Source organism: Malaclemys terrapin, chromosome 4, assembly GCF_027887155.1.
Source record: "Malaclemys terrapin pileata isolate rMalTer1 chromosome 4, rMalTer1.hap1, whole genome shotgun sequence".
Taxonomy (NCBI): domain Eukaryota; kingdom Metazoa; phylum Chordata; order Testudines; family Emydidae; genus Malaclemys; species Malaclemys terrapin.
Window position 1 is genome coordinate 150,991,874 of NC_071508.1, and position 15,978 is coordinate 151,007,851.

Here is a 15,978-nt window from a genome sequence, read left to right on the forward strand (position 1 = left end):
GAGAGGTCCTCCGAGGAGTGGGACACCGATCTCGATGGCCACGGCGGTGCCGAGGGCGTCGAGACGATTCCCATTGGCTGCGGTGCCGCACGGTGCCGGTCCGGAGATGATCTATCTCTACGCGGTGCCGGCGATCGGTGCCGGGACCGCGACCGGTGCCGATGACCTCGTCGGTGCCGGGAGTCGGATCTGGACCTCGACGAGGACCTGGAGTATGCCCGGTGCCGGGAGCGGCCTCTCGACGTCGAGCGTCGACCGTAGCAGTGCCGAGAACTACGTCTCGACGTTGATCGGTGCCGACGATCATAGCGGTGCCGAGACGTAGAGCGGTGCCGCGAAGAAGATCTTGGCCGCGAGTACGACCGGTGCCGAGGCGATATTCGGTGCCGGGACTGCGAGCGGCGTGGGGACCTGCTTCGGGACCTGGATCGGTGCCGAGGTTCCAGCCCTTGCGATGGAGGGCGCATCAAGGCAGGTTTCCCCCTCGACTGGACCAGGCGAGTCAACGGTGCAGTCGGTGCCGGTGGTTGAGGCGGTGCCGGCTCCGTGAGAGCTATTAAGTCTCTCGCCGCCGCGAAGGTCTCTGGAGTCGACGGGAGGCACTGTATCACCGCCGGTCTCGGTGGAGACGCTATCTGCACCGGACTCAACGGCCTCGGCGCCGAAGTCGACGGTGCTGGAGGCACCTGTTTCCGGTGCTCCACCGGCGGACGCGGCTCTACCCCCGGCACTGGGGGAGCCGGCGTCTTCGGCATGGATGTCCCCGTCTTATGGGCTTTTTTATGCCCCGGGGATAATGACCGGCGCCGAGGCACTGCTTGCGGTGCCGACGAGGTCCGGTGCCGGGGAGGCTTGTCTGACGCCACTCGCGTGGTCGTCATAGCCGGTGCCGCCGGGGCACTGCGCACCGAGGTGCTAGGTGCCGGGGCCTGACTTGTAGATGGAGCGTCCGGACTAAGTGCCGCCTCCATCAGGAGTTGCCGGAGCCGAAAGTCCCGCTCCTTCTTGGTCCTTGGTCTGAAGGCCTTACAGATCTTGCACTTGTCTGTTTGATGGGACTCTCCCAGGCACTTCAGACAGGAGTCGTGCGGGTCGCTCGTGGGCATAGGCTTAGCGCAGGAGGCGCACTGCTTGAAGCCGGGAGCGTTGGGCATGAGCCCGGCCCCGCGGCCGGGGGAGAAAGAGGGAGACGACCCCCTTAATCCCCTGAACTACTTAGAACAACTAGAACAACTTTTAAACTATTTAACTATTTAACTATAAACACTAGAACTATAACTATAACGATAACTATGATACAACAAACTAAGCTAGGGAGAGTGGAGAACAGCTAAGCAGCGCTCCACAGTTCCAACGACCGTCAGGGGCGGTAAGAAGGAACTGAGGGGGCGCCGGGTCGGCTGGGGTATATATTCAGCGCCATGAAGGCGCCACTCTAGGGGGCTCCACAGCCGACCCGCCGGTGTTGCTAGGGTAGAAAATCTTCCGACGATCGTGCACGCGGCGCGCACACACCTAATGGAATGGATATGAGCAAGCACTCGAAGAAGAATAGAGGACGCTCAAATAGTATGGTGATGAGTTTGGTATAAAAACCTATACAGAACAGAATTTGTGATGAGATGACCTGTATCTTGGAACATCCAACTATATCCAGGAATAAATGGGGACACTGCCTGAATGGGTTGGTTCTGTCAACATACTAAACAAAGCTCTGGAAACGTCCAGTAAGTGCAACGACTCCCCCAGTGAAGAGCAGGGAAAAAAACAGGAAAACTCATGAGACCTTCTTTGTAGCCCCTTTCAGAATGCTCCTTGCTTCATCTCACTTTGAAGACAGTCTTCCTTCACTTCAGCCAGAAGAGTGAGTGAGCGTCGAGCACTTAAGGCTGACACTCCTTACTGACTTTCAATAGGGTCGTGGTGGTGTGGAAAACTCATGCCGAATTCTGTGACTGAGACATAAGTTTCAGAGTGGTAGCCATGTTAGTCTGTATCAGCAAAAAGAACGCGGAGTCCTTGTGGCATAAGTATTAGCTGTGAGATTGAGGCTGTAAGTGCTGAGGCTACCAGTGCAAAAAGCATCATGTCAAAGTTGCTGGTGCCAGTTTTGACAGTATCCTCTTAGTTGCCTTTCTTCTGCTGCCTGACCCCAGGGCGTGGTGTCTGTTTGAGGGCGGGCTGGCCAATGCCAACTCTTTCAGAGCCACTTGGGTGGTGGTTGTTTCCTCTGGATCCAAAGTGACTAGTATGGATTGTTCAACCAGATGTAACTTGAGCCAAGCCTCCATGGACTGCGGGCCCTGAAGGAAAACGATCAGCACGCTACGCACTTTGGGATACAGCTCTCCCATAGGAAGAATAGGCAATGGCTGTGTCGGTCAGTGAGGGGAATGATGCCAATGCACAGTTTGAACCCTGATGGCTTAGAGTCTGTCATGTTAGCACAAAGAGCCTTGCCCCACCGTACGGGTGTGGGGAACTACTCTTTTCTTCCTGCAACATCCAAAGTAAAGAAAATAGAGGATAAGAGTGAAGATAAATTCTCTACACCCAAGTAATCAAGAAAACGATGAGTTTGAAGCTCTACAGTAACAGGTTAGACACTTGCTGGGTTCTATCTCGCTGCCACAAGCAATTCAAGGGAACAGAGATGTCTGCAGCCACCCTTTATGACCTTCACATGTGGCTCCAATGGACAATGCTATTCAAAAGACTTCAACCTTGTGCACATGAGGTGCACGCACACCTACAGGGGGATCCACACTAACACATACTCAAAGAAGAATTATATTTAACAAAGGAATAATAAAATATGTTACAAATTCATGTGCAATTCCTTTTACTCAGTATACTTTTAATATTGCTTCTCGGACCTCTACCTTTCTTCTCTTTTTTCAAAATAGTTTCCAATGGTATCTACAAAGCAAGTGAAGGTGTGATGGGTTTGTACTCAGGTTCTAGCCTATGCTGAAGACCGTACTGTCACATCTTTAAAACTATTGTTACCCACACTGGCTAAACTAAAGCTAGCATAAGTATGCCTACCTCTGCTACAATCACACCTTCATCTGCTGTGTAGATGTAGCCTAAAAGAGACTATTAAAACAGGAAGGAAAACTATTATACTTTCCACGAGCATCCAAAATATCAAACATCACATTTCAATCCAATGTGGGGTCCATGCTCTGTGTATTATATATAAACTATTTATATTTCAAATGGTTATTCTTCTACATGGCCATGTTTACAAATTAGGAAACACAGATTAAAGGCAAAACAGCTGTTGAATATTTGGTACACAGATAGGTAACTTTTTTGTATCCAAAACATGTGCTATCTAGCGTATGTAATGCAATTTAGTACACTGTATATGTGTATTAGCTCAGGATCTCTATTGCTTTACTAGGTGCTCAAGAGTATTGAGTAATTGGTTTGCTACAGTTTATACGCTCTCAAAAGTCCAGAAACTGTTTGCTTCTACTTGCAATTTGTTTTACGCCTGTAGTTTTAAAATGTATTTAGCCACACCTTCAATATAAGTTTGTTTGTGACATTTCCTAACAATTATCAGTATTTCGAATAAGTATCTGTCTTCTCAATGCTTGGGGTAGTAGCTACCAGAATGTAGCATTCCCCTGTCTGAATCTAAATAGTTTATACCAATGATGAATCTGGATTTTCAAAAAAACAAGGGTCAGTATTATAATGATTAATATCAGAGGGGTAGCCATGTTAGTCTGAATCTGTAAAAAGCAACAGAGGGTCCTGTGGCACCTTTAAGACTAACAGAAGTATTGGGAGCATAAGCTTTCGTGGGTAAGAACCTCACTTCTTCAGATGCAAATTTGACACCATCAGATCAGGATTAAACAAAGACTGTGAAAGGCTATCCAACTACAGAAGCAGTTTCTTCTCCCTTGGTGTTCACGCCTCAACTGCTAGCAGAGCACCTCACCCTCCCTGACTGAACTAACCTTGTTATCTCCATACTGATTTATACCTGCCTCTGGAGATTTCCATTACTTGCATCTGAAGAAGTGAGGTTCTTACCCACGAAAGCTTATGGTCCCTATACTTCTGTTAGTCTTAAAGGTGCCACAGGACCCTCTGTTGCTTTTTAATGATTAATATGGGAGTTGTGTAAACGTGAGGCGTACTCCTCTATTTTTATCATGTGACAATACTGCCATTTAGTGATTTTTATCAGACAAGTTATCCACTGACCAGCTCAATTACTTATGGACTAGTACGGAATAATCAGAATACTGTTGACAAGAGTTCGAAGAGCCCATTGCAGAATTTATATGCGATTTATTTTAATTATTTTGTATTAGTCTCCCAGCCAATAATGTAACTTCTCCAGTAGAGTTTAGTCATTATCAGATTAATGATTAAGCACTATAAAACATATGTACTGATATTCTTACTGATATGGTCCACCACTGAGTAAGAACTTCAGTTAATCCAATGTCATGCACAGAAAAAGTAAAACCTTTAAACGACATTTACAGTAATAGTGAAGCACTGTATGTGAATAAAAGGCACGACAAATGCTCCTTCATAAGATACATGTGTTTTCATAGGCAATCGGTGAGTTAATTGGCACTTAACTGCACAAAGCAGTAAGTTAGTTATTAGTAAGAAGTTACAGCCTCCTAACTAAAAGTTTTTACTTGAGACATATCAAGTTCTACCAACTTTTTTCTTTTTTTAAGTTCCACTCAAATCTGACAAATATTGCCATGAACATTGCTACAATCTCTCCCCAGTGGTACTGCAAAGAATATTCCCTGGAGATTAATTACTAATAGAGTATGTAATTTAGCCAGACAATTCTACCTTTCAGTGATATTGAGAGCATCTCTCGAAGTGGATGATGACCTTGAATGTCCAATGCTACCAGTATGAGAACGTCTTCCTTTGGCTGACGGTGTGTCTAGAGGCATCTCTCCTAGGCCCTGCAAATATGACAGTAAATAAGAGGTTATCCAGTAATGTGCTGTGGTGTTGGAAGCGCTAATAGCAAGCCTAACGGCTAATCAAACTGCAGTAGCAAATAGTTCACTTGTTGCAACCGAAGCAATTACAGATTAGATTAGCTTTGTGTCTTTTCATTGACACAATCTGTTTGTATTGTACTCCAAAGCAATAACATTTTACACTACAAAATAAAATGACCATTTATCCGTAGTATTAACATTATTCACCATTGCAAAGATGCCAGACTATAAACTCACTATTTATTTATATTAATTAAATTCACATAAGTAGGAAAGATACTTAAAACACTGCTATTTCACCTCTTCGTTTCCTTGTTTAAGTTATCCCCTTCTCCTCCAGCCTTCCTGATTTATATGCCAAAGCTACATCCACTGGTGATAGCCAAAACTACCCAAAGCTAAACTCCATCAACTGCCACTGCTTGATCCCTGCCCAGGTTTAAGTCCTCAAAGGAGAAAGTCACAACAGACTTTTCCCGTATGCAATTTATTGAAAATGAGGAGTCAAACTGCCATCTTCACATTTAGAAGCTCCTAATGATTCTGCAATTATTGGGTTAAATGTCTGAGTTCTGCAAATACCTAGAATAAGGAGCTGTTTCCATCCCATTAAATATGTTAGTTACAAGTTTCGGTGCCAACTATCAAATTTCTAATTCTTCCTTTTGGGAAGCCGTTAACTAGTTGGTTTTATGGGGCAATTTTAAATTAATCCACTTGTCTTAAAAACCAGAATTTAAAAAGAATACTTGTTGTATTCTGTAAAACCCTTTTGAAATAGTAAGTACAGTACAGTACAGTCATGTCTGGATGCTAAAAGGGATGGACTAATGTTGGTTATAAAACTAGGTTCTCAATGCTGAGCTTAAAACTCTCAGTGATTTAGTTTGTTCCCTCAGCCTGTGACCACACTGGCAAAAAAACTGGACATGCCATTCACCACTGCTGCAGCTGCTTAAATGTTGACAATGGTGAAAACTGTAGTGTAGACATTATTTAGGACTTTTTAGTCCGTCATCTGATCTTGTTCCATAGTACTGAAACAAGTACTTACACCAAAACACTGAGGGACAATTACATCTCTTCCTATTTTATTTTATTGTAAGTCACTTTATGCTCCTCACTGTAAATTATTAATTTGTTTTACATGTAACTTCGCTTTTCAAGTCATCACACAAGGTACAGAACGTTGGGCAGTCAAAGGAACTGACTACCACAAGTCCCTTCAAAGCAGCAACCTACCAGTGGTTGCATCCCCCAGGGTGCATCAGTAAGAACAAATGTTTTAATAATAAATTATACACAACTTAACTACATATTTTTCTAGCTAAGAATTCACTATTGAATATTAAAGTGCCAGCTATGTGCTAGGAGCCATAGAAGACAAAGATAAGCCCCTGAACACTAGTCATCAGAAATGTGAAATACAACATCTCTCAAGGAAGTTGCCTAACATGCTGTGAGACCTCTTGGCAGCAGTATTTCTGAAGATGGTAAAGGGTTTTCAGTACACTGGATGATGGACAATGGTAGCTCTTGGGTCCCACAGATTTGGTCTTCACCCTGGACAGTGTCTGGGTAATAAAGCCAGCTAATTGTGCTGAAACTACCTTATCTTAAACCGTGGCAAAATGAAACCTGTTCGGTGGAGGCTGTTGATAGGAGGTTTCAACTGCCTGTTTGTTGAGGGAACTTGTTCAGAAGTTGTGGACCAGATTAAGAAACCTGGAGAATGTCTACACTGCAATTAAAAACGCATGGCTGGCCCATGCCAGCTGACTCAGGCTCACGGGGCTCAGGATTTGGGGCCGTTTAATTGTGATGCAGATATTCAGGCTCGGGCTGTAGCCTGGGCTCGAAGACCCTGCAAGGTGAGAGGGTCCCAGAGGCTCCAGCTCAAGCCTGAATATCTACACCTCGATTAAACGGCCCCTTAGCCTGTGTCAGCTGTGGGTTTTTAACTGAAGTGTAGACATACCCCAATGTCCTTTTTGGTCAGGTCCCTTCTAATGAAAGCCATGTGTCAGAGGTGATTTCCAAGTGTCTATTTCGGTTGTGCAATCTGTGCAACCTACACCCTTACTTATTCTGATGTGCCCTCCGCAAAGCAACATGCTCCTTCCTATCCATGAGGCAGGATTATTGTAATTCCATTATAGCAGGTCTCCTCTTTCATTTGTTCCTGGTTCAGAGGCAGCAACACATCAGCTCAGGTTTAAGCAATGTGAGCATATTACGCTGTCTCTGCATTCTTTACACTGGCTGTTAAAGTGGCAGACTGACTATAGAGATAACTGGTTTTAAAGCTTGTCCTCAAAACTTTGAGCCTCATCTTGCCCATCATTTAAGGATCCCAACACTGTCTGAAGCCAGCAATCATGCCTTAGCTGCAGTGGATTATGGGGTAGGACTCGTCCCAACCACAGATCTAACTCAATCCATCTCTTTCCTATTTATAAAAAAGCACCTAAAAATTACTTCCATCCCAGATGTCCTCTACTGACTCCTTATTAATTATTTTATTTATTACATTATACCCATGTGTTTGCTTTTTGGATTTAAAGAGGATTATAATTTTGTTTGTGTATTTTAATTTACTTTTATGTTGTACAGAATCTGTCATGCTAAAAGTGGCATTTAATAAATAATGATGAAAGTATTTCACTGTCTTTTCCTTTCTTAAAATTGGTATGCACATTAGTTGTTTTTGAAGAGTGTCAGACTGATACCACTGGATACTGAAGTCTTAACAAGCTTCGCAAACACTGCACTGTGAAATGTATGCCTCCGTTCTCTTCAGAAAGGAGTATGTCTTGCAGAGAGAGAGAGGACACAGCAATTTTTAGGCCCAGTCTTTGGCCTTGCCATTGAATCAGTCAACAAGCAATAACTTGGTACCAGCTGCCATGGTGCTTTGTGTGATGTGGACTACTCTCCACAAGGAAAATGGCTATTAATTGGGCTACACAGCAGTAGAGATTGCTGTGTACTACTGACCTGGGCCAGATTAGAAACAATGACCAGCAGGTTCACAGATTTTTAAAGCCAGAAGAGACCATCATGATAATTTCATATGACCTGCTGAATAACGTAGGCCATAGAACTTCATCCAGTGATTCCTGCACTGTGCCCAATAACTTGTGTTTGGGCTAGAACATATCCTTTAGAAAGATATCCAACCCTGACTGAAGGCATTAAGTGTAATCTGAAGGCATTAAGGATAATCTATCGTCTCGCAATCTGTTCCAATGGTTAAATACAATCACTGTTAAATTTTTCCAGCGGTTGGATTTGTTACACATTTGTCTGCTCAATTATATAACCCTCTAGTAGAGATAACCTAACACAGGGTGAGGGTCTTTTTAGACCAGGGGTAGGCAAGCTGTGGCACGTGAGCTGATTTTCAGTGGCACTCACACTGCCCGGGTCCTGGCCACCGGTCTGGGGGGCTCTGCATTTTAATTTAATTTTAAATGAAGCTTCTTAAACATTTTAAAAACCTTATTTACTTTACATACAACAATAGTTTAGTTACATATTATAGACTTGTAGAAAGAGACCTTCTAAAAAGGTTAAAATGTATGACTGGCACGCAAAACCTTAAATGAGAGTGAATAAATGAATACTCGGCACACCACTTCTGAAAGGTTGCCGACCCTTGTTTTAGACCATGATCAAGTCTTCTTTCAACTTTCTCTTTGATAAGCAAAAAAGACTGAGCTCCTGAAATCTCTCATTGCAAAGTGTTTTTCAGACTTTAAATAATTTTTGAAGCTCTTTCATGAACCCCTTCCTGTTTTTCAATATATTTTTTCAAATGCAGATACCAGAACTGGACACAGTAGCATGTAATGGTCTCACTAATGCCATATACAGCGGTAATACCACCTCCTTACTGCAATATCCCCATTTATACATCCAAGGACTGCATTGACCCTCTTAGCCACAGCATTGCTTTAGGAGCTTGTGTTCAGTGGGTTATCCAGCTTGAACCCCAAGTCCTTTTCAGAGCCACTGCTTTACAGAAGCGGATCTATCTGGAAGGTATGGCTTACACTCTTCGTTTCCAGAGGAATGGCTGTATTAAAAAGTACATCTGACCAGTGGCTTACCAGTGGCCTTGTATCACCTTATAGATCCCGCAAGCCGTTTACTCTCCCTACATTTATTTTTTCTAACCTGTTAGACGAAAGCTTTTCCATATACCTTTTGACGTAGACTGCTGACAGACTCCTTAATGTAAGGTAAATCCTTAGACGGCACATACTTTTCAAGCATTTTGTCAAAGTCTGGGTGAGTCATCAAACTGAAGAGCATCTTTCGACCATAGTACCTAAAATCGTAGCAAACCATTTCATATTAACCTAGAAATATTAGGGAAATTTGGACCATTACCATATGTCTAATTCATCACAATAGAACATATCTTAAAATGTAATTTTCTAAGTGCCAAAACACTGTCAGATATTTATATGCCCTCACCACCTCCTTCAAAGAAACCATACTCAAGAGAAGCTAGTTTAGGTACATAAAAAGGTGAAAAAACGCTAGTTTAGCAGTTAAAGAATGAAAATAATCTTTAGTTTCCATCTGGAACAGTTATTTGCCATATATAAAGTATACTACTACCTACTGACCTTGTTTCTTGTGAGCCATCCTGTGCAAACTTGGCTACGGCAGGTAAAGTCCTGTCAGTAACATCCTTAATTCCAGATAATATCCGTCCTGGTCCCATTCGTTCCACCACATCTGACAAGTGCTGGGCTGTGCATCTTCTCACTGCAGTGTGCAAATGACTAGAGGAGAAACAGTCAGATACAAATGGTCATTAATGACCATGGAAAGAGCTATGCTATATTTTCTCACTCTTTCAATGCTTACTGAAAGCCCTGTGTTTTAAATTCTTCCACTCAAGCTGCAACTCTGCTCTACTGACCAACTGCTGAAATTCGGATACTTATTTTAACTTTGTACAAAGAGATGTCCATTTCCACTCCATGGCACCAAATTTCATTCCTACTCATATACATACCACATACACACTAGAATGCACAATTAAAATAGAAGAATAAATTTCACTTTTGTTTCAAGTCATTTTTACTTTCTGGCTCTCCTACACTGGCACACTGCTGCAACAACCAAGTTGCAAATGCTGACGGAAAACATTCTTTTAGAAGTGTCTTTTTAAAGCAAAGTGAACATTAATTTAAAAGTAATCTATTTTAAAGATGAATAGTAAGAAACATACCTTCCAACATAGTCACTAACTTTATTACCAACAAATTATTGTGCTCTAAAACATTCTACACAAGGATACCAATCTATAGAGTCATTTACAATAAAACAAATCAGCATCTTTATTATCCTTTCAAAACTCCACTCAAGTCTATTTTCCCACCAGAGGTGGTGCCAGCAAGTCACTACCTTCATGCAAACAGAAAATTCTCACCCAAAATGTCAGAAGCATGCACCCAACTATTATGTATCTACATAGAAGCGCAATTGCAAATTAGACATATGCAATTCTGAATATTCAGGCCTCTCTTCCCAATTTTGTTATTTTAGCCTCCAGATAGAAATTTGATACTGGGGCTAGCACAGCACTTACAGACCTTATTGTGAACAGAGCAGTATGACCTTCTAAACAATAAATATATAGCTTGTCAGTCACACGCTAAAGAGAAAAAGGACGTTTAGAAGAGAGACTTAAAGAAAAGAAGTGACTTGTGGGCTTGGCGGAAGTAAAGCACAAGTAGAGGAGCAATTCCTATTGCATGGATTGGAGGGGAAAGACAAGGACTAGATCCAGGCTGGAGGAACTTAGTGAGCAGGCAGAGAAGGGAACAGATCAAGTGACAGATTGGAGAGAATCTATGGAATGCTATCAAGATTAAGAGGGCAATTTTTAAGTGGATTTGGCACTTGATAGGAGTCTCTGTAAGTGACAGAGTTATAATAAATAAATAATTAATGGAGATATCCCATCTCCTAGAACTGGAAGGGACCTTGAAAGGTCATCGAGTCCAGCCCCCTGCCTTCACTAGCAGGACCAACTACTGATTTTGCCCCAGATCCTTAAGTGGCCCCTCAAGAATTGAACTCACAACCCTGGGTTTAGCAAGCCAATGCTCAAACCACTGAGCTATCCCTCCCGCCCCAGTTGGAGTTGCAGGGGATGATGCAATATGTAAGAGCAAGAGTAATGTCGCAGCACCAGTGAGCAAAGAGTCCTCCAGTCTGGAAGACCAGGCTAAACAGAAGTGCTCCTAGACAAGTAAAAGCATCATTCTGCCTGTCAGACAATGCAGCAATAGAAGAGAGGGGCTAAGTGATCTTAGGCACAGCAGCTGAGCTGCCCATCCGCAGAGAGGAGAGTGGGAGTGGCGCAAAGGCCTGAGCTGAGTCTGGCATAAAAGGACGAGAAGTGGCTGAGCAAAGCAGTAGAACAGAGCTCCCAGTCAAAGCGAAGGTAATGGACCTAGCTGATGTCAGTTACACAAGAAAGGCCCTAGGGCATACCTGAGGCTGAAGCACAGTTTGAAGGCCCTGTCTGTTAGTGCTCGGGATCAGAGGTCTGTGGTGACTGAAGCGTGGAGAGAGCTGATGCGAGCTTTTCAGGTAGTCCGATAGTTCAAAGGCGAGCAACAGTTTAATTTTCCAGCGACAGTAGCAAGTCTGAGTAGCAAGTTTTGGGGTGTATCTACATTGCAATAAAAACCTGCGGTGACTCGGGCTTGCAGGGGCTGTTTAACTGCAGTGTAGACGTTTGATGGGCCAGCCTCGGCTGTCTAATTGCAGTGTAGACATACCCTTAGAGTCTTGCAAACCTGGCAGCAATGGAGCTGCTGCAAGACAGAGTTTCTTTGATTTTATGAGGAAGCACAAAGACTGTAAGCTGCAGTCACATAGTTCAAAGATTATTTTTGCCAAGAAAGTGAACAATGGTGTAAACTGCCTAACCAAGACAAAACATGCTACAACTGGATTACTTACTGAAACTGCAAAAATACAATTTGATTTGATCTTAGGTGGGAGATGGCCTCTCTAAATTACACGGGTAACACTACAATCTTGTAATTCCAGCTTTAACTGCTGTTACCAGGGCCAGGCACGATTTAAAAAATCAATCCTTTATTTACACACTATTTAAAACACTTTTTAATAGAATTATGTAGACAGACTTCATTTTTTAAAATTGTCAATATTTGGATCAATTGCTCTTTTTGGAGGGGCGGAGGGATGGGGTGTTCAAAATTCCATCTGAAAGCCTGGCCAACTAAATGTAACGCACATGACACAGAAGAGTATAAAGAACACGAGAAACTTCGACCTAAAACACTTCCTCAGCAGACATGGTTTTCATGTCAAAAAGACTGAATGTTTTGTTTAATTTGCAGAAAGCATGAAGAGGTTTCTGCTAATTGCAATGCTTTTGCAAGAAGATGTAAAACCTTTCTAGTTTCTCTTATATGTTCACAACAGCTCTGCTTCTTGGGTGAAATGCATGGTAGCAGAAAACGTCACCCTGTTCTCAAGAAGCTCCAATTACTCTATATAAAATGTAGCATGAAGAGATTCCAATGCTGGCTCTTGTTTAACCCTGTTTACACAGATGCTAGACATGATTTTAAAATCTCTTAAATTGAAATACTCCAACTTGCAAGGCACAAGTGGTCTAACCTTGGATAAACACCCACTCACAGAGGTAACACAATGTCTTTTGGGAAAAAATGTCTCAAAAAAAGTATACCAGAAAGTAGATGTATTACTGTGCTTGTTGATATACTGTGCTGAAAGCTCTGTCACTGAGAAAGAGTCAGCATACATCAAATTTGCTCAGGATGGGGAGCCTTATACTCTCCTTGCTGACACAACAAACTTGGAATGTGGCAGTTAATAGTATCCTACAGGGAATAAAAACAGCCTTCCGAGCTGGGGTCAATTGTAACTTGACCTAAACTTAGATGGTGCAGTAGTGAATATGGACTGTTCAGACAGTTCACAGGCCAAATTTAGACAAGATATTCATGTTGCTGTGCAGTGTGTCATACACAACCTTGAGCTTCCTATTCTGGATGTTAAAGAATTCTTGTCCTTATCTTAAAAGTGCTGAAGATTATTTTGAAGGTCATATTGAAAGACACTTTGGAATTTTACTGTATAAGTCTTGAGGGGATGACAACTCCAAGTTTTTTTCTGATGCCTTGGAGGCAACTGATTTATCTGGGAAGTATGCACCATGTCGATTGGGTTGCCAGTCAGATCAGAACACAATGAAAGCAATGTTAAAAATAGGGACTATTACTCATATTGCAAAAACTGAGTCAAAGCAGAAGTCAGAGTCAGAGTTTAAGGCCAGAAGGGACCACCAGATCATCTAGTCTAGCCTCCTGTATATCACAGGTCACCATCACCACCATCATCCTCTTCCTCCCCCCACCCCCACCCCAATATACATAAAATCCAACAACTGAAATTAGACCAATTTATTACAACCCACAGGAGACTAGACTGTTCTGTGCCATAAGCAGGCAGGGAACAGGAGGGACTGAGGTCCTCACAATGGCCTGGAATTGATTAAGTGAGATATACCCAGATAATCCTGGAAAGTGACCTGCACCCACATGCTGCAGAGGAAGATAAAAACCAAACAAAAAACCTAATGTCACTGACAATCTGACTTGGCAGAAAATTCCTTCCCAACTCTACACGGGGTGATCAGTTACATGCTGTGCATGTGAGCAAGAACCAGCCAGCCAAGCACCTGAGAGAGAGAATGCTCAGTACCACCTCAGAGCCCTGGCCTTGCCTATCCAATCTCCCATTTCCAGCTATGGCTATCTCTGATGCTTTAGAGCAGTGGTCTCCAAACGCATCCCCCGCCGCGCTGCAGGGCCGGATCTACCATTTTTGCCGTCCCAAGCAAACCCCCCCCCCCCCCCCAAAAGCCACTCAGACTCCCGCCCGAACTGCTGGGGGAAAAAAAAAAAAAAAGGCCGCCCAAACTGCCAAAGCGGCACTCCTCCTGCCATGCTGCTCCTGCTATTTGGAGGCTGTTCCAGAACCTCATCCCTCTGATGGTTAGAAACCTTCTAATTTCCAGCCTGAATTTGTTCATAGCCAGTGTATGCCCATTTGTTCTTGTGTCATCATCCTTTAGCTTAAATAGATCATCTTCATCTCCCCGGTGTTTGACCCCTAATGTGTTTATAGAGAGCAATCAGACCCCTTCTCAATCTTCTTTTTTGCTAGACTAAAGAAGCCAAGCTTTACGAGTCTCCTCTCATAAGACAGGCCCTATGTTCCCTGATCATCCTAGTAACTCTTCTCTCCCTTTTCCAGTTGGAATTAATCTTTATTGAACATGGGTGACCAGAATTTTACCCAGTATTCCAAATGAGGTGTTTCACCAGTACCTTGTACAATGGCCTTAATACTTCTCCATCTATCGGAAATGCCTTGCCTGATACATCCTAGAATTGCATTTGCTTTTTTCACAGCTGCATCACATTGGTGGCTCAGTTATCCTGTGATTGACCCACACACCCAGGCTTCTCTCCTTTTTGTTGCTTCCCACTGAAGAGCCCCCAGCTTGTAGCAGAATTCATTCAATCCTACATGACCTTGTACCTTGTACTACTGAATTTCATCCTGTTTATCTCTCCATATTTTCCTGTATAATATTCCAATCCTCCTCTGTATTGACAATAACTCCTAACTTTGTATCAGCAAATTTCATTAGCACACTGACTTTTTGTGCTAAGGTAATTTAATACTAATATTGAATAAGACTGATCCCAAAACCAATCCATTAGTAACCTCCCTCCAGTCCGATAACTCACCTTTCAGCACAACCCATTGCTTTCTCCCCTTGAGCCAGTTCTTGATCTACCTTCCAGTTCTTGTACTGATTCCCATCTTCCCTAATTTAACTAATGATTTCCCATGTGGTCTCATGTCAAATGCTTTACTGAAGTCCAAGTATATTAGAACTCCTGCACTTTCCTTATCTAAAAAAAATAAGTTATTTTCTCTAAGACGACAACCAGGGTTAATCTGGTAGAATCTACTTTTGCTAAACCCATGTTCCATCACATCCCCTTTACTGCCATTAATTTAATTACTCTTTCCTTCACAATTTGTTCTAAAGCCTTGCAAACTACTGAGGTCAGATTAAGAGGTCTTTAATTGCACAAATCACCTTTTCCCCCTTTCTTAAATATAGGTACAACATTACCTATTCTCCACCATATGGTACTCCTCCAGATACATTTATTAAAAATTCTTGTTACCAGAGTAGCAAGTATTTCATGATGAATTTAATCATCACTGTGACTGAAGTCTCCTTTATTTTTTGAAGAACTGGATCTCTAGTTTAAGATGCGATGCTGGAACTCTCAGCACAAAAGACAATTCTGACTTGTGTATCTGAAAATGGATCAGGGACGGGCAAATTTGAAGGGGAAGCCTTTATAGGCCTCTAAAAGCAAAGCTGCAGAATGGTCATATCTATATTCTTGAAGTTTCAATTGTACATATGGATGTCCCATTTACCAAGCTACGGCAACAACCAGTGACGCAGTTTCAATGCCTGGATTGAGACAGCAGCCTAGGGTATTTGGTTCTTTTTAAAGGATCATTATATGTCACAGTATGTAAACTGACAATTTGCTGCACTAGTTTGTAAAGGTACTAAGAAAAAGAAAAGTGACCTATATCAATGGTTGACCTCTAAAATTAAATTATGATGAATGACAATTTAAAGGAATGCAGTGTAGTTGTAGTCATGTTAGTCCCAGGATATTAGAGAGACAAGGTACATGAAGTGGTATTTTTTATTGGCTCAACTTCTGTTGGTGAGAAAGAAGTTCTCGAGCTTCACAGAGCTCTTCTTCAGATCGTGGTCCTTCCTCTAATCAAAACAAGCACGCGCACATATATGTAGCGCAGTACATTCCAAGACTTGACATAGGTG

General features: G+C 42.6%; 1 protein-coding gene across 1 annotated transcript in view; it reads right to left on the bottom strand.

The window, feature by feature from the left end:
• The window catches only part of TOGARAM1 (TOG array regulator of axonemal microtubules 1), an 87,529-nt gene that overhangs the window by 18,842 nt on the left and 52,709 nt on the right, over positions 1–15,978 (bottom strand). The window contains exons 16-18 of the mRNA XM_054026183.1: positions 9,641–9,799; positions 9,210–9,336; positions 4,843–4,961 (exon numbers count right to left, since the gene is read on the bottom strand). Coding sequence (XP_053882158.1) covers positions 4,843–4,961; positions 9,210–9,336; positions 9,641–9,799 — 405 coding nt within the window. The remainder of the gene's footprint in view (positions 1–4,842; positions 4,962–9,209; positions 9,337–9,640; positions 9,800–15,978) is intronic.